Genomic DNA, 20357 nt, shown 5'->3' with positions numbered 1-20357 from the left:
TGTGTGTGTACATGTGTGTGTATTTTTGTGTCTGTATATGTGTGTGTGTACATGTGTATGTATTTTTATGTCTGTATATGTGTGTGTACATGTGTGTGTATTTTTATGTCTGTATATGTGTGTGTACATGTGTGTGTATTTTTGTGTCTGTATATGTGTGTGTGTACATGTGTGTGTATTTTTGTCTCTGTATGTATGTCTGTGTGTGTATACACATGTGTGTGTATATGTGTGTGTCTGTATATGTGTGTATGTTTGTGTCTGTATATGTGAGTATATGCGTGTGTAATTTTGTGTCTGTACAGGCGTGTGATTTTTGTGTCTGTACATGTGTGTGTATGTTTGTGTCTGTAAATGTGTTTGTTTGTTTATATGTGTGTGTTAATTATTTATTAGTGTGTCTTAATGTGTGTTTATGTGTGTAAGTTTGTTGACGTTTTTGTTCATGCTTGTGTGTGTTTATGTGCTTGTTTGTTTGCGTGCGTATGATTGTGTCTGTAAATGTTTGTGTGTGTTTATCTGCATGTTTGTATGTGTGTGTATGATTGTGTCTGTAAATGTTTGTGTGTGTTTATCTGCATACTTGTATGTGTGTGTATGATTGTGTCTGTAAATGTATGTGTATTTGTGTGTGTTTATGTGCAAGTGTTTGTTAATGTGCATGATTGTTGTTGTGTATTTATGTGCATGTGTTTGTTAAAATTTGTGTGTATGTTTGTGTGTACGTATACAGTGTTCATGTTCATTTTTGTGTTTATAAGTGTGCATGTGTGTTTCTGAATAAATGTGTGTATGAGTTTTTCTGTACCTGCTTGTATACTTGTATGTTTGTATTTTCGTTTATGTGTGTTTATGTTGTATATGTGCGGATGTGTGTACATGTATGTGTGTTTATATTTTTGTGTGTTAGAGAAGCATCTCAAGTTAATGCCAGAGAAGTGACGACATCACTTCCTGTTCAACACGACAGGTTTCAGAAGAGAAAGACTTGAGAATAAAGAGGTAGAACGAAAAGAACGACAGACAAACGAGTTTTCTTCGGCGGCGACTCGAGTCTCCGGAGCGAAAAACAGTCAAACATCAACAGATCGGTTTATGAGTCACCGGGTCACGTGACTCGTGCGAACACATCTCGCCGAGAAGGATAATTAGATTTTTCTGCTGCAGCAGCGAGCGGAGGGAGGATCTCCTCGCTCGGGGGTCAACGCACGTGTCGCCCACCTGGCTGCGCCGTCGAGCAGGAAGCAGCTTCAGACACACGCCGCGGCGTTCCTCCATGAATCTCAAGTAACGTGCGGGATCAGAGCTGCGGCAGACAGACTCAAACGATCTTTTCATCCCCAGTTTGACTCTTGTGTTCCCGGCGCCGAGGTCACGACCTCATGAGGGAAAATCAATCAATCGCCTTCTGACACAGACGAGGATCTAAAGAGCAGGATCTCCCTGGTCGCTGCCTCTTATCCACACGGAGAGAGTGTCGGCGACGAGGAGGTCGAGGGCAGAACGACCAGTTCCTCACCTCAGATCACAAGCTCAATTATTTCACTAAGTTTTCGCAAATTTAATTTCCCCTTGTGTGTATTTTTATCTCTGTATGTATGTATCTGTGTGTGTGTTTACACATGTGTGTGTATGTGTGCGTCTGTATATTTGTGCATGTTTTGTCTGTATATGTGTGTATATGCGTGTGTATTTTTGTGTCGTTATGTATGTGTGTGTGTGTGTGTCTGTATATTTGTGTATGTTTTGTCTGTATATGTGTGTGTATGTGTGTATTTTTATCTCTGTATGTATGTATCTGTGTGTGTGTACACATGTGTGTGTATGTGTGCGTCTGTATATTTGTGTATGTTTTGTCTGTATATGTGTGTGTATGTGTGTGTATTTTTATCTCTGTATGTGTGTGTGTACACATGTGTGTGTATGTGTGTGTCTGTATATTTGTGTATGTTTTGTCTGTATATGTGTGTGTATGTGTGTGTATTTTTATCTCTGTATGTGTGTGTGTACACATGTGTGTGTCTGTATATTTTTGTATGTTTTGTCTGTATATGTGTGTATATGCGTATGTATTTTTGTGTCTGTACAGTTGTGTGTATTATTGTGTCAGTAAATGTGTGTGTATTAATTATTTATTTGTGTGTCTTAATGTGTGTTTATCTGTGTAAGTTTGTTGACGTTTTTGTTCATGTTTGTGTGCGTGTTTGTTTGTGTGCGTATGATTGTGTCTGTAAATGTTGGTGTGTGTTTATCTGCATGCTTGTATGTGTGTGTATGATTGCCTCTGTAAATGTGTGTGTATATGTGTGTGTATGCATGTGTTTGTAAATGTTTGTCATGTAATTATTTAATTATGTGTCCCAATGTTTGTGTATATGTGTACATTTATTTATGTGTTTATGTGTTTGTGTGCAAGTGTTTGTTAATGTGCATTTTTGTTTGTGTGTATTTATGTGCATGTGTTTGTTTAAATTTGTGTCTATGTTTGAGTGTAGGTAGACAGTGTTCATGTGTGTATTTGTTGTTTATATGTATGTGTCTCTGAGTCTTTTATGTGTTTATAAGTGTGCACGTGTGTGTGTTTGAATAAATGTGTGTATGAGTTTGTTGGTGTTTTTCTGCGTCTGCTTGTATGTTTGTATTTCCGTTTATGTGTGTTTATAGTGTATATGTCAGATGTGTGTATATGTACGTGTGTTTATATTTTTGTGTGTGTTGGAGAAGCATCTCTAGTTAATGTCAGAGAAGTGACGACATCACTTCCTGTTCAACACGACAGGTTTCCGTTAAGAAAGACTTGAGAATAAAGAGGTAGAACGAAGCAACAAATCTTTCAAATGATTCGTTTTTTTTTTTTCCTTTTGATTCTCTCACTCGCGCCCCCTAGTGGAGCAAGAGCAGGAAGCTTACCTATGTCTGAAGTCTTTATTTCTGCCAGAAGCAGCAGAGAAGAGAAGAGAAGAGTCAGTGTTAGTGAAGGAAAGCAGGAAAAAAAACAAGTCGTTAGTTTCGAGGGGAAGATTCTCCGTAAAGCGTTCGGACCCGACCCGGGTCTCTCTGGTACCTGAGCTCCAACACGCTGGTGACGTTGCCGGTGCTGAAGATCCTCCTCACGTAGTTGAAGTCGCCCACGTACAGGCTGCCGTCCGAGCCGCAGGCCAGAGCCACCGGCGCCAGGAGCTTGTTGCCGTCGGCGAGGCCGTTGCAGCTCGGGCAGGAGATGCTGCGGCGCCGCCCGTTTCCCATCACGCTGCCGATCACCGGCGGCTGCTGCGAGATGAACACGTTCTCGCCGTTTCCCTTGTGGAGGATTCCTGGTGGAAGACAGACACGAGCGACTCATGGATCCGTGGTTTCGGACTCGTGATGTGGGAGTGAGTGTGAGGAGTTGCGTGAGAGACGAGCAGCGCCGACTCGCTCGTCCTTCTGTCGGCGCCGCAGCACAGATGGCTCCTTAAATATGTTTGCAAATCATATTTTTATGTCTCCTGGACCAGCTGATGGGCTTTTAAAGAGGAGCTAACAGGTGCGAGTCGTAACTTTCATGTAGTTTTAATAACCGGAGAGGAGAACCACAGGAGTCTGAACTAGAATCTTCTGAAGTGACTCTTGTTAATGAGTCATTTGAATCAATAATTCAAGCTGACCAATGACTCTGATGTCTGTGACTCATCGACTGACCCACTGACTCTGATGTCTGTCACTCATCAACTGACCCACTGACTCTGATGTCTGTGACTCATCAACTGACCCATTGACTCAGATGTATGTGACTCATCACTGACCCACTGACTCAGATGTATGTGACTCATCACTGACCCACTGACTCTGATGTCTGTGACTCATCAACTGACCCATTGACTCAGATGTATGTGACTCATCACTGACCCACTGACTCTGATGTCTGTGACTCATCAACTGACCCATTGACTCAGATGTATGTGACTCATCACTGACCCACTGACTCTGATGTCTGTGACTCATCGACTAACCCACTGACTCTGATGTCTGTGACTCATCAACTGACCCACTGACTCTGATGTCTGTGACTCATCAACTGACCCACTGACTCTGATGTTTGTCACTCATCAACTGACCCACTGACTCTGATGTCTGTCACTCATCAACTGACCCACTGACTCTGATGTCTGTGACTCATCAACTGACCCACTGACTCTGATGTCTGTCACTCATCAACTGACCCACTGACTCTGATGTCTGTGACTCATCAACTGACCCACTGACTCAGATGTTTGTCACTCATCAACTGACCCACTGACTCAGATGTTTGTCACTCATCAACTGACCCACTGACTCAGATGTCTGTCACTCATCAACTGACCCACTGACTCAGATTTCTGTGACTCATTACTGATTCATGTCTGACTCAAAATAAGCAACACAGAGATTGATCGAGTTGATGTTGTTCATTTGAGTCACTAACAAGCCATCTGAGTCATAGTGACACACATTTGAGTCATGTGAGTCACGGTGAATCCTTCAAGTCAGCGTTTAAGTTGACTGACTCACTTCCTGTCCGGCAACATGACACATCGAACTCACTCTTAAAACTCATCAACCGACTCGAGTTGTTTAATAAGAGAATTGTCAGTTTCGGTTCTGACTCTCGATGGTCTCGTCCAGCGACTGAAATAAACTAAATGATGGAGCAGAAACCGTTGAGTCGAAACACTTAAACTGGCGAAAAGATCCGATCAAACGTCTCCATGACCTCAAAAAGAGCAGAACGAACTCGTCTGAGTGACTCCGCTGACCCGCTGGGTTCACATATGTACATATTTTCTGCATCTGAACTCGTCTGCTGACCCGAGCTGCAGCGTCCATCGCGCCAGGAGGGTCAGCCGAGTGTCTCACGTCTCATTAAATCAAGTTCTGAGGACTGTGGCGGGCAGAAGGTTCAGAGCGGCCGGTGAAAAGTGGCACGCGGCCCAGAACCCCCTCTCATAAATGCACCTTCATCTGCTCTGATGGACTGGCCTGGTTCTGAAATAAACTTGTGACAAAAGCTGCTTGTCAGCCTCGGAGGAGCAGAACACTGACCCGGCTGGACCCGGCGGAGCGGTTGGAATAAAAGTTTCAAGATCCGACAAAGCGATGAACTTTAAATAGCGTTGACTCGTCATTTTTAGATCATATTGAATTAAATGTTGTTCTATGAATATATCGTCAATATTTTAGATAAATAATAGAATACATGAATTATAAAATACAATATTTTACACTAATAATAAAACATTAGATTTTAGATAAATAATAGAATACATGAATTATAAAATACAATATTTTACACAAATAATAAAACATTAGATTTTAGATAAATAATAGAATACATAAATTATAAAATACAATATTTTACACAAATAATAAAACATTAGATTTTAGATAAATAATAGAATACATGAATTATAAAATACAATATTTTACACAAATAATAAAACATTAGATTTTAGATAAATAATAGAATACATGAATTATAAAATACAATATTTTACACAAATAATAAAACATTAGATACTAGATAAATAATAGAATACATGAATTATAAAATACAATATTTTACACAAATAATAAAACATTAGATTTAAGATAAATAATAGAATACATGAATTATAAAATACAATATTTTACACAAATAATAAAACATTAGATTTTAGATAAATAATAGAATACAGGAATTATAAAATACAATATTTTACACAAATAATAAAACATTAGATTTTAGATAAATATTAGAATACATGAATTATAAAATACAATATTTTACAAAAATAATAAAACATTAGAATTTAGATAAATAATAGAATATATGAATTATAAAATACAATATTTTACACAAATAATAAAACATTAGATTTTAGATAAATAATAGAATACATGAATTATAAAATACAATATTTTACACAAATAATAAAACATTAGATTTAAGATAAATAATAGAATACATGAATTATAAAATACAATATTTTACACAAATAATAAAACATTAGATTTAAGATAAATAATAGAATACATGAATTATAAAATAAAATATTTTACACAAATAATAAAAGATTAGATTTTAGATAAATAATTGAAGAGAATCGCCATTTTTTTCTTTTCAAATTAAAATTATTTGTTAACAATTAAATTAATATTTTTTTTTTTTTTACAAATTGTAATTTTTTTCCTGCATTAATTTGAATTTTTTTTTTTTAGCTTTTTTGGTACTTTTTAAATTATAATTTCTTCAATTAAAAATGTGTTTTTTCTCTCGGTAAAATTTTTCGATATTACATTTTATAAAACACCTTTTATTTGAAATGTTTTAAAATGTGTTAAAATTGTTAAAACCTGTTTGACCCTATGTTTTGGCTACTTTACATAATCAAATGTTGTTATATTCATGATCATATTATTATTATTAAATATGATCATATTTTACAATAAAGTAGGAAATAAGATTTAGAGAAACAATCATTTTATTTTAAATTATTTAAATCTACTTGCGCAAATAAATATTATAAGACCTAAAATGGATTCTAAAAGAAAACCCGGTGGCCCAGATGGCAGAGGTTCCGTCCTCAGGTGGACCAGGTGACCCCCATGACTCACCGCTCTGCACGTTCAGGGCGTGGTGCTTGTCGATGGTCCATCCGCCCAGTTTGGAGGCCATGGTCTCGTACCCTTGGAGAACCGCCGTCCTCTTCTCCCACAGGATCAGGTCCGGACACGACTCGTACTCGAAGCCCACCGACACTGTCGAGGAGATGATGGAGGGGTCAGAGGTCAAGGGGTTCAAGTCTTCAGGGGCGCCCTCTGATGCTCACCGAAGGCCTCGGACAGGCCGTAGACCTTCTGGCTGTAGACGTCCGTTTTGTCCCACACGAAGTCGTACAATAGGTTCGGACCGGCGGGGAACCACTTCCTGAACAGGCGACCCTCTACCGCCACCATGAGGTGAACCTTCATCAGGTTGAAGGGGATGGTGGCGTGAGTGAGGGTCACCCGCAGGATGGACTTGTAGCCGGGGGTCCTGCTGCTCAGGTAGCTCAGCTTCATGTCGGTGCCCGGGATCAGGACCTCCTCCTGCAGAGCCTGGGGGACGCATGGGGGTCGTCAGTCACCATCGGGTGGCGCCGCTCTCACAGGAAGAGGGGCGGACGCTCACCTGGATCTCCGGCACGATGGCGCCCCTCTCGGAGCAGGAGCCGGCGAAGGCGGTGAGCGGCGCCGGGGACACGAGCGGAGCGGGTCGGCTGAAGCTGCTGACGTCACAGCTGGGGATGTCGTTCTCCTCGTGGCGCATGACGATGGTGTCCATGACGAAGAAGCGTCCCCATGGCAACCATAGCGTGTGCTCCTGCGTGATGAAGGGGGCGCGCTCGAAGTGTAGCGCCACCGCGATGCCGCCGTTGGACACGAGGTCGAAACTGAGGAACGGAAAAAGGAAAATAAAAGTTGAAATATCAAATTAAAATATACACATTCATTGATAGGTAATGAACAAAAAAAAAAAGTATAATTATTCTGTACTGTAATGTTTTCATGAAGACGATGATGATGAAGAAGGTGTTGATGATGATGAAGATGATATTAATGATGATGATGATGATGAAGATGATTATGACGAAGATGATGATGATATTAATGATAATGAAGATGATGATGATATTAATGATGATGAAGACGATATTAATGATGATGATGATGATGATGATGATGAAGATGATGATGATATTAATGATAATGAAGATGATGATGATGAAGACGATATTAATGATGATGATGATGATGAAGACGATATTAATGATGATGATGATGAAGACGATATTAATGATGAAGATGATGATGATGAAGATGATGATATTAATGATAATGAAGATGATGAAGACGATATTAATGATGATGATGATGATGAAGACGATATTAATGATGATGATGATGATGAAGATGATTATGACGAAAATGATGATGATATTAGTGATGATGAAGATGATGATGATATTAGTGATGATGAAGATGATGATGATGATGAAGACGATATTAATGATGAAGATGAAGACCATATTAATGATGATGATGATGAAGATGATTATGACGACGATGAAGACGATATTAATGATGATGATGAAGACGAGGATGATGATGATAAAGACGATATTAATGATGATGGTGGTGATGATGATGATGATGATGATGAAGATGAAGACAATATTAATGATGATGAAGATAAAGATGATTATGACGAAGATGAAGACGATATTTTACTATATATATTATATTTATTCTGTTCCGTTGTTATCAAATGTGCAGAAAAGACACAATTAAACTAGAGAAAATTTGATTTAAAAAAAATATTATTTATTTACTTTTAAATAATGAGCTTTACATGTCATTTAATAAATTAATTACTTGTATTGAAAGATACATTCAAAAAATAAAAAATAATTTAAAATGTAAATGAAGACTTGACATCATCGTCCTCATTTCATCAGCTGCAGCTGAGCAACAACAAGTGAACCTGCAACACACTGCAACACCTCTCGACTCTTGCTAGGAGCCAATTATCAGCCAGCTACCTGGGGTCCCTGTGACCTCAGAGGAGGGACTTGTTTTTCCTTTGCTATAAATATATCTGCTGGAGAATCACACCGGCTTGAATGATGAACTATTTCCTAAACATCTCGTCTGAGGTATCAGGTGTCAGTGCAGAGTTCACACCTCTTCATCCTTCATCCCCTCCTCAGAGGAAAGAAGAGAGTGATGAAGAAGGAGAGAATGACAATGATAATGGTGATGATGATGATGGTGACGAAGAAGACGAAGATGATGATGATGAAGCTGGTGAAGATGATGATGATGAAAAAAACAATGATGATGGTGTTGTTGATGATGAAGAGGGTGATGAAGAAGAGAGAGGCGACGACAAATGTTTTCATGAAGACGATGGTGATGATGGAGTCGACGATGATGATGAAGGTGTTGATGATGAAGAAGATGATGATGAGGACGATGATAATGATGAAGACGATGAAGATGAAGAAGGTGTTGATGATGATGAAGACGATGATGATGAAGAAGACGATGAAAATGAAGAAGGTGTTGATGATGATGAAGACGATGATGATGATGAAGTCGATGATGATGATGATGAAGGTGTTGATGATGATGAAGATGATGATGAGGACGATGATGATGATGAAGACGATGAAGATGAAGAAGGTGTTGATGATGATGAAGACGATGATGATTATGTAGACGATGAAGATGAAGAAAGTGTTGATGATGATGAAGACGATGATGATGATGAAGACGATGATGATGAAGAAGGTGTTGACGATGATGAAGACGATGATGATGATGAAGACGATGATGATGAAGAAGGTGTTGATGATGATGAAGACGATGATGATGATGAAGACGATGAAGATGAAGAAGGTGTTTGATGATGATGAAGACGATGATGATGATGAAGACGATGATGAAGACAATGATGATGAAGAAGGTGTTGATGATGATGAAGACGATGATGATGATGAAGACGATGATGATGAAGAAGGTGTTGATGATGATGAAGATGATGATGATGATGAAGACGATGATGATGAAGACGATGATGATGATGAAGACGATGATGATGAAGAAGGTGTTGATGATGATGAATATGAAGACGATGATGATGACGATGAAGATGAAGGTGTTGATGATGATGATGATGAAGACGATATTAATGATGATGATGAAGATGAAGGTGTTCATGATGATGATGATGAAGACGATATTAATGATGATGATGAAGATGATCATGATAAAGACAATATTAATGGTGATGATGAAGACGATGAAGATGATGATGAAGACGATGATGATGATGAAGACGATGATGAAGATGAAGACAATATTAATGATGATGATGAAGATGAAGCAGCAGCTGACCAGAGCTCAGAAGCTTCAAGCCTCCTCTGACACCTCATACTGTGACACCTCTGGTCCACAGACTCAGAGCTGGTTATCGATCCTGACAACAGCCGCCAGTCATGTGAACGTACACTACGTGTAAGCGTGGGTGGGAGAGTGTGTGTGTGTGTGTTAGTGTGTATGTGTGTGTGTGTGTGTGGGGGGGGGGGGATCAGCCCTCGGGGGAGGCTTCCCGCTCCCAGACCTGACCCTGATGCTGAACTTGTTGTGAGGAATTAATCTGATTGTGTGTTGAGTGAGACATGATGATGAGCCACAGGAGGAGACTCCAGCTCCAGAGGAGCCTTCATGTCAGGGTTCTCAAGGGTTCAACCATTTCCTTCTTTAAGGAACAGCAACTTAATTCAAATGCAAAGACTCTGAACTCTCTCTGCAGACTGTCCTGCACACGACGACATCATCAGCTTCATGTCACGTTCTTTTTTTTTTTAAACGGGTTAATAAAAGATGCTCCTGGTTAGACGGGCGGTGAAAGTGGGACACAGAAGATGGAGAGCTGGAGGAAGGAGCCAGAAATAAAGTGAAGGAGCAGAGAAAGGCTCAGAGGCGGATCGGGGAGGAGGTCGAGGTGACCACGAGCCACTTCTCTTCGGCTGTAAAACCAGTCGAGGAAGACGACAGCGACGGGAAGAAAAAGGCGAGAGATCCGGATGTGTGTCAGTGACTGATAAGTGTCAGGAGGAGCCGGACCTCTGGAGCTCCGTAAACCAGAACCTCAAGATAGCGAGAGCCCCAGATAAGAGCGTCCAGTTGACACAGTGAGCAGCAAATAATGATTCCGGGTCGTCCCCGGGGCCCCTCGAAACACAGTCACTGTTGCACGGAAATGAACCAACTTTTATCTCTTAAATGATTCCTAGATAAAAAAAAACTTTCTTCTTCTGGTGTTTATCTTTGAACACTCGCATCTACACCCTGCAGACGATTACACAGATGACATTTTAGGGCCCTTTAAGGCCCCTAAATGGGGGGAAATGACCCCTGCATAATATATACAAGTTTAATGGATGCAATAATTGTGTATAACATGAAACTTTGTCTGTTTTCAACAGAGAACTGACAATTTTTAGTTCTTTTAAATCTGTAAAAAAAGTTGAAACTGAGTTGTACGTAATATTTTGGAGCAGTGCATGTTTAATTTTAGACTGAATTCATGTTGTATTTGCAGTGTTTATGTCAAAAAAAATTATTTTTGCTGAGGAATGTCTAAAGTAAACTTTAAGTTTAGTACTTCAATTCAGTATAACGTAAGTACACTCATATTACTTTTAAATATATTACTTTTTGCTAAGGGGATGTCAAAAGTTAACTTTGGGTTTACTACCTCAATTTGAGTATGAAAACAAGTTTACTCATAATAAACTTGAATATCCTTGTATTAACTTAGGTATGTCAAAAGTAAACTTCAGTTCAGTATCTCAATTTGAGTATAGTAAGAATACTCATAGTACTCTTTAATATACTAGTGCTGGTTTGATGAAGCTTCATGAAGCAGTGTCATTATTTTCAGAGTCCACTAGATGGCGGTCTCTGCACTATTTTCCTTTTATTTTGAACAACTGTTCTAATGAAACATCACATCATTTTTAAACTGATGGCGCCACCTACTGACCTCTGAACACCATGACACTGCTTCATGAAGCTTCATCTGACCATCACTGGAATAAAGATCTCTTTGATAAGGAGAATCAACACCAGCATTTGCCATCTGGTCATTATCTTATGGCCGACTCTGGTCCACTCAAAGTGCTGCTGGTATTCAACTATTCTAATGAAACAATAAACTGATGGCGCCACCTACTGACCTCTAGACTACACGACACCTCTTCATGAAGCTTCTTCAAACCATCACTATATCAAATGAAACATCATCTTCATCCTCTTATTCAACCTTCAAGTCTTCATCATCATCACCATCATCATCATCATCAACCTTCACGTCTGGTTTTGACCTCTAACAATCCGTGATGAACTCTCCTGCTCCGCCCACAAACACACACATCAACTCTGACTAACGTGTCTCTCCATCTTGAAGGACAATTTGCTTTAAAAAAAAAACCCTTGAGCAGTAACTCATGGCTTCACGAGCGCGACTCGAGCGCCCGGAGGAAGAACAAAACAAGGCTCCGGTAGAAGATTTCCAGCCTGATTCTAAATCGACAAATAAATAACGTCCATCTGCGCTGATCCTTCTCCTCTTTCATTTGGCATATTTCACCCCCCACTCCCCCGACCCTCTGCTGCTGGAGCAGAACTTATGAGTGCACCAGAAGGGCTTTGTTTGATTTCTCTGGGAATTGAGCCGAGAAACTCCACAATTGGCCGGAATGAAGCAGCAAAGCGGATCAATGGCTGCGCGGTTAGCATCGTTAGCGCCGCCGCCGCCGAGCTCAGCAACAGTGGTCTCACCTCCCGTCCTGGCGCGTCACCGTGTAGCCGAAGCTGGGGTTGTTGATGAAGCTGATGTTGACCCCGACCAGCGGCGTCCCGTCAGAGGTCACCACTTGACCACGGATGACGCAGGCGTGACTGAGGAAGAGGAGGGAGAGTTAGAAGAACTTGATAATAGCAATAGACGAGAAAACAAAAAAAAAGTTCATTTGATCAACTACTATCAGTATAAGTATATTAAGGTATATATTTAAATGTACTAAAAGTAAACTCATTTGAGACTTCTTCAGACTAAATTTGTATATATCTTAAGTTTACAGAAGTATACTTTCAAGTACACTCATATCTATACTACAAGTACCAGGTTTACAATCCGAGTCTATAGTTTAGTTTACAGAAGTATACTCAAATTACACTATTCTCTATACTACCTATGTACTAGGTAAAAACTTCTAGTACTTATTTTAGAAAAAAAGCACCCATATGTACCTGTACATAACACCATGTCTTTAAGGTACATAAAGGTATTTGCAAATGAGCACATATACTACTGTATACCATTTGCTATAAACCTGAACCCCACAAGTACAGGTTCATAGACATGTAGATTTAAAACAGGGGTAATACCTCAAAGTAAAGGTGTGTTTCAATGACACCAAAAAGTATTATTTTGAAGTATAGTATTTCAAACGTAAATGTATTAGTATACTAATTCAATTTTAGTAAAAAGTAAGAATATTCACAGTACTCTAGAATATACTTCTTTTTGCTGAGGAATGTCTAAAGTAAACTTCAAGTTTAGAACTTCAATTTCAGTATAACATAAGTACACTCATATTACTTTTAAATACACTACTTTTTGCTAAGGGGATTTCAAAAGTTAACTTTGAGTTTACTACTTCAATTTGAGTATAAAAAAAGGATACTCATAGTACTATTGAGTATATTAGTGATGGTCTGATGAAGCTTCATGAAGCAGTGTCATTATCTTCAGAGTCCACTAGATGGCGGTCTCTGCACTATTTTACTGGAACAACTGTTCTAATGAAACATCACATCATTTTTAAACTGATGGCGCCACCTACTGACCTCTAAACAACATGAAACTACTTCATGAAGCTTCACCCGACCATCACTAGAATATACATCTTTTTGATAAGGAGAATCAATTCCAGTATTTGCCATCTGGTCATAATCTTATGGCCGACTCCGGTCCACTCAAAGTGCCGCTGGTGTTTAAAGGGGGCAGAAGCGACGCCGGATGAGAAGATAACGCTCCTGCAGTCGCTCTAATTAAAACCAGGATTTATCTTTTTCCATTTCCCACAACAAGAGGCAGAAATAAAGGAGTCCCGTTATCAAGATCGCGGCGCCGCTCCAGGTCTCCACCCGCCGCATAAATTAGATCCGATCCTTTTCGATCGATGGCAGGAAGTCCAGGACCGTTAATGAACGGGCGCTCCGTCCGTCACCCTCCGAAAACATCTTTCTGGGTCCTGGACTCGCCGAAAAACAATTAACATGTTGGCTCCTCCACGCGTCCTTACCGCAGGCCAGACGTCCTCGCGACCCCCCTCTGGAGCACTCCGTATGCTAATGAGTCTCCTTCAGGGGACCTTGGCTGTCCGGGGTCCGGGCCCCCGTAAACAAGACTCATCTACATAGAGCCCGATTAATCTCTGAGTACATGTGAGCGACTCCTCTTTTTATAATGTAATCATAAGTTCATCTAGTGAGGACTCGGAAGATATGTTAGCCACAGCTGAACGGCTACGCTAATGGCTACAATTGAAAAAAAAAAAAAAGTTCGTTTTTTTTTGGGTTTCTATTTACATTTGATTTAAATGATGAAAAAAGATGGCGTTCGGATCAAGTGAGTAAAATGTGTTTGTTCTTTCATGTTCCGGCTCGTCGCCGCCGGAGTGTGAAATAAAAACCTCCTCGGTCACATGATTAGCGGCTGAAATATACAAACAGGAGTTTCTGCTGACGCTAATGTTGCGGCGCTAATGCTAAAAGAGTTGTAAATATTGTGATAAAAGGGGCCGTGAGTGAAGCGAGGGGCTCCTTTATGCGTCGCTATCAATCCCGGGCCCCTACGGAAAAAAAACTGTGGAGTTGCGGGTTTTATTCCCGCGAGCATCAACCGGCTTCTGCCGCATTCCATGAGAAGATGAAGCGGAGATTGATACGCGGGCGTGTCTTCGGGTTCAGCGCCCCCTGTGGACGGTGTTTGTAAAACGCGCTGATGAATAATAAATGAATCATATTTTTAGGGGATTTCAAGCGTGACTTATTTATGGAGCGAGACACTTCCACGCTCCTGTCAGGCGCTTCCGGAACACACCAGAAATCCTAGTGAGGAGATCAATAAATCATATTTTCTTTCTGTCAACTCTGTTTGTGTTGATTATTAATATTCCAGTTTATTTAGAGTTTTACATAATTATTTTAATCTTAGATTTATCTTTAATTTCTTAAACGAATGCTTTTTAAAATGTATTTTGTTTATTTATGAGTTGATTTCCTATTTTAAATAAGTGTTTCTACGTTTGAATATATTTCTTCTCAGGTGGGATGTTTGGCATGTTCATCTGTTAAATTATTTATGTAAATATTTTAAGTATTTAAGTACTTTCTTAAGGTTAAATTGTTTATTTTGTGTGTGTAAAGTATGTCTTTAAGGTACATAAAGGTATTTGCAAATGAGCACATATAGTATACTATTTGCTATAAATACATGTAGATTTAAAAGAGGGGTAATACCTCAAAGTAAATGTGAGTTTCTTACAATGACTACTAATACTTATTCAATTTTAGTAGAAATAAGAATATTATATATTTAGTTTTGCTAAGTAATGTACTTCAATTTCAGAATAACATAAGTACACTCAAATTACTTTTAAATATACTACTTTTTGCTAAAGGGATGTCAAAAGTTAACTTTGGGTTTACTACTTCAATTTGAGTATAAAAAGAATATACTCATAATACACTTGAATATACTTGTGAGTTGATCAATAAATAAAGTTTTTTTTAAAAAAAAAGATGCATTTTCTTTTTTTTTCTAAATATACTCAACAAGATGAAATGTATTTCATTTATTTAATTTTTTTTTTTTCATTTATTGTCTACTTATTGTATTAGTCTATCTTTATTTGTGATTTTCAATTTTGCAATATATTTTAAAAGGTACTTCTTTCCCTCAAACTAAGCATTTATCTTACATATTGTCAGTTGTACTTATTTTACTCTGAAAAATTCATCTTTCATTCTCTGAAGGTTTTTGAGTTTCAAAGGTTATTGTATTTTGTTTTTACACAAACATTTAACACATGAAACGCTTCATCGTCTGCTCAGGTCGTAAGTCGTCGCGGCCGAAACGTATTGGATTTTCTCGTCTGGAAGAAACGAAGACTCCCGCGACCTTGAGCTTTCGTGGAAAAAACGAAAATTAGTGAAATAAGAATTTGATTGTCGGTGACGTTTGAAGTCGACCGCCGGAGAGCAGAAGCCACTCTTTGTGTCGGCGAAGTTGCGATGATGCGAAGGGACTTTCATACGCAAGAGATCAGAGATGAAAGGAAAGAGGAGGCGACGACCGAGACTTCAGGGATGTGACGACACATCGGGGGAGAAGCCATGATGTTTCTGGAGGATCGTCAGGAGACGTCTGTCTGCATTTGAATCTTTTTTATGTTGAACTACGACCACAATTGTTTGTTTTTTCCAAGTATTCTCATTTATTTGTTTTTCTTATCCAGTCTAGAACTTTTATTCTCTTATCATCTAGTATTTTTTTTGACAGTAATGTCTTTTTTTTCTAGTCTTACATCAAGATTTTATAAATAAAAATAATTATTTGTAAGACAGTTTTTCTTCTTTTTTCCCCTCTTAATCTTTTTGCATCAATTCTTGTTAAAAAAAACACTACATTTTTAGACCTTTTTTGTCTCCAAAATGATTTTATTTATTCTATTTTTACTTCTTGAGCTTTGCCCTTCTTTAGAATTGTATAAATAAAAGTCATATATTTTGGATAAAAACGTATTCGTCTAAGTATTTCAAAAGTAAACTTGTAAGTATACTAATTCCATTTTATTAAAAAATAAGAATATTCATAGTACTAGTGAATATGGATATTTTAGCTAAGGAATGTCAAAAGTAAACTTCAAGTTTAGTGTTTTAATTTCAGTATAACATAAGTACACTCATATTACTTTTAAATAGATTACTTTTTGCTAAGGGGATGTCAAAAGTTAACTTTGAGTTTACTACCTCAATTTGAGTATAAAAACAAGTTTACTCATAATACCCTTGAATATCCTTGTATTAACTTAGGTATGTCAAAAGTAAACTTCAGGTCAGTACCTCAATTTGAGTATAAAAAAAAGAATACTCATAGTACTCTTGAATATACTAGTGATGGTCTGATGAAGCTTCATGAAGCAGTGTCATTATCTTCAGAGTCCACTAGATGGCGGTCTCTGCACTATTTTCTTTTGTTTTGAACAACTGTTCTAATGAAACATCACATAATTTGTACACTGACGGCGCCACCTACTGACCTCTAAACAACATGACACTGCTTCATGAAGCTTCACAAGACCATCACTGTATTAACATTTTGTTAAAACTGTTGTTTTTTTTTACAGTAATGCCTTTTTTCTAGTCTTCCATCAAGATTTTCTAAATAAAAATAATTATTTGTAAGACAGTTTTTCTTCTGTTTTCCACTCTTAATCTTTTTGCATCAATTATTTTTTTTAAAAATTACATTTTTAGACCTTTTTTGTCTCCAAGATGATTTTATTTATTCTATTTTGTCTTCTTGATCGTTGTCCTTTAGAATTGTTTAAATAAAAGTCATATATTTTGGATAAAAACGTATTCGTCTCACGTCATATTAACCAGCCGCAGAAACAGAAATAGGAAAATGTGTTTTGAACATCAAAAATACGTCATCAAGAACCCGCCGGAGTCCGGCAGTTTAACTTCCTTGTTTTTTTCCAGCGACATGAAAATGGTCATTAATTAACGAATGTGTAAAATGGCCGCCGCAGGGATGTTAAACTCGGGCTGCATTTTTCATAATTGATGGCTTCCTGTAATGAGATGTTATTTTAATCAGCCAGACCCATTAAAGCGCATGTGCTTTACCTAAGTGGTTCAAACACCAGCGAAAGTCTGATTTATTTATTCACGTCTCGCGACATCAGCGTTAATATTGAAAGTCACTCGGCGCCTGCCGAGGCTGTCATACCTTCAGACCGGATCAAAGTGACGAGAGCGAGCGAGAGCGCGGCCGAGCGTGGTCGACATTAAAACCCCCAACCGTCACCCCACCCGCCGTTAATGAGCCAATTAAAACACCCGACACAGCGAACTCACCGCCCGAGCGTTCACCAGTGAAGGCTGGAGCGTGAAAGACGTGAAGATGGAGCCCCCGTTACTCACCTGCCGTCGAAGGGGTTGTTGGCGGCCCGGACCACGTGGGTGCTCTCGCGGCCCACCAGGAAGCGGACCCGCTCGTAGAAGGTCCGCAGGTTGGCCTTGGAGGAGGACGCGTGTGTCTCCTGGATGATGTCCAGTGGGTCCGGGGAGCCCACGCACAGGGACGTGGTGTGGCAGGCGGACTGGAGGCAGCAGTCCGGGTCCATGCAGTCCACCAGACCGTCTGAGAGGAGAGACATGACATCACTGAAGACACCCCTTTAAGATGGTTCCTGATAATGTTCTTCAGGTTCTTGTCCAGTTACAACAGGAGCATCAATACTAACACTAACTTAACTTAACTTAAGTCAGTCTGTCAAACTGAGCCTGAGAGACCTGGGTGTTGTATTTGATAAAGACATGTCTCTTGTTCAACACTGCAGGAAACTGACCAGAAACTGTTTCCTTCAACTGAGAATCTGGATCTTGTAATCCATGCGTTTGTGTCTTCTCGCCTGAACTATTGTAACAGTTTGTTTTCATGTCTTAACAAGAAGGATCTGTCTCGCCTGCAGTTGATTCAGAACTCTGCAGCGAGAATTCTGACCTTCTCTAGTAGAAGAACTTACATTTCTCCGATCCTTAAAACTCTTCACTGGCTTCCAGTTTCTTTCAGGATCAACTTTAAAATTCTGGTTCTTACTTTAAGATCTATTCATGGTCAGGCTCCTCCTTATATCAGTGATCTGATCCAGCCTTACACCCCAGCTCGGGCTCTGAGGTCTGTGGATCAGAATCTACTGATGGTTCCTGAACACGCTTCCGAACCAGAGGAGAGAAATCCTTCCAGACTGTTGCTCCTAAGCTTTGGAACGATCTTCCTCTCTCTCTGTGTTTGATGATCTACTGACTCCTTTAAGAAACATCTTAAGACGTTATTATTTGTTCAAGTTTTCCCCTGAGCTTTTCTGGAACTCCTTTTGTGTTATCAGTTTTATCTTTATCTTTAAAATATATACTTTATTGAATATTGTTTTGATTGTTTAAGCGCTTTGTGACCCTGGTCTGGAAAAGCGCTGTACAAATAAAAATTACTTACTTACTTACCTGTTAGCTAACAAGCTAACGATTAGCTCTCACCCACCAACATCATCTGAGAGATCTCACCTCCGTCGTTGTCCTTCACGTCGCCGCACGCCGTCTCCATGGAGGTGTCGCAGCCGTTGCCCCTCCAGCCCACCTGACACACGCAGTACCAGCCGTTGTTGCCAAGAGTGCAGCGCCCGTTGCCGTTGCACAGGCCGGGGCAGCCCTCTGTGGGACAGACGGAAGACGGTCGTCATTGTAGCCACGAGCAGATGCTGAAGGAGACGACTTGTCAGTGGTGTGTGTGTGTGTGTGTGTGTGTGTGTGTGGGGGGGTGTGTGTGTTGTTGTGTGTGTGTGTGTGCGACTTTGGATGGAGTGAAGAGTCACATCAGACTGATGGTTCAGTGGAACAAGATGACTCGTCCTCACATTTAAAACTACATAAGTTTAAAGCGATAGTTCACTTAAAATTCAAACTTTACTCATTTTCTACTCACCCTCATGTCGACTAAGGGTTGGGATTATTTTCAGAGTAATCCGTTCTTTTTTAGAGTTATAGACGAAAATGTATGTTCATTTTAATGTAGCGAATGACAGAAAGTGCTAAAGGTAAATATTGCGAGTGCTTCCAGTGTATACTGTATATACTCTGGAAGCACTCGCAATATTTCCCCGAGTACTTCCTGTCTGTATCTCTTGTTATTCTTTAAATGTAATGCTACAAACGATCTTGAAATGTAGATTTATTTAAGATTTTTCTGGAACAATTCCTCATGTGGATGCTTCAATACAAGATGGCCGCCGAACAGACGAGCACCAAAGAGGTAAAAGTTTAAACTTTTTGGACGAATATAAAGACGACGACAACTTGCTTGGTTTAAACGAACACACACTTTTGTCTCTGAAAATAATCCCAACCCTTAAATCGACATGAGGGTGAGTAGAAAAGTTTGGGGTGAACTATTGCTTTAAATAACCTATAACAACACTGGAGCACTAATGGCTACAATCAGTAAATATGCTTTAAGTTTGAAGTTTCGTGAACATACGATGACAAACTCATTGAGTTGTGGCTCAGGATAAGTCTTTGTATTCTAGACTATGGGGAAACCCGGGAGGAAGAGGTTACTGCGGATCACAGTAGATCTAGTGGGTTGACAGCAAGACGTCACCCTGGACCCACAAACCCTCCCAGTAGAGTTCACCCATGACCCCCAGCGACCGACCCAGAACCACAGTTGATTGACTTGATGCACTTATTGTGAAGCTCCTCATAATCCTCGACAGTCAAATCGAGACGAGCGGGATCTTCCCGGATCGATATGCAGTCGTTAGCGCGGATTAGCCTTCGGGTGATGAGCGCCTGCTGCTGTGGCCAGACGTTCTAACTCGGTTATCAGTCGTGGAAAAAACGGTGCAGAGACGACGACTGCTGCTCCTCCGGTGATTCATCCTCCCGTTCAGTTT

The 20357-nt window shown here is 39.6% G+C and overlaps 1 protein-coding gene across 4 annotated transcripts in view; it reads right to left on the bottom strand.

Annotated features, from left to right (window-relative positions):
• The window catches only part of tenm4 (teneurin transmembrane protein 4), a 180782-nt gene that overhangs the window by 37405 nt on the left and 123020 nt on the right, over positions 1–20357 (bottom strand). For 2 of the 4 annotated variants that reach the window (XM_087795860.1, XM_087795861.1), the window contains 8 exons: positions 18970–19116; positions 17827–18046; positions 12388–12507; positions 7169–7430; positions 6828–7095; positions 6613–6756; positions 3065–3314; positions 2911–2931 (listed from right to left, as the gene is read on the bottom strand). In XM_087795860.1, coding sequence (XP_087651986.1) covers positions 2911–2931; positions 3065–3314; positions 6613–6756; positions 6828–7095; positions 7169–7430; positions 12388–12507; positions 17827–18046; positions 18970–19116 — 1432 coding nt within the window. The remainder of the gene's footprint in view (positions 1–2910; positions 2932–3064; positions 3315–6612; positions 6757–6827; positions 7096–7168; positions 7431–12387; positions 12508–17826; positions 18047–18969; positions 19117–20357) is intronic. The other 2 variants (XM_087795862.1, XM_087795863.1) reach the window with 1 other exon arrangement.

Source organism: Callionymus lyra, chromosome 7 (assembly GCF_982586985.1).
Source record: "Callionymus lyra chromosome 7, fCalLyr1.hap1.1, whole genome shotgun sequence".
NCBI lineage: Eukaryota > Metazoa > Chordata > Actinopteri > Syngnathiformes > Callionymidae > Callionymus > Callionymus lyra.
This window is presented reverse-complemented; position numbering and strand designations above follow the sequence as displayed.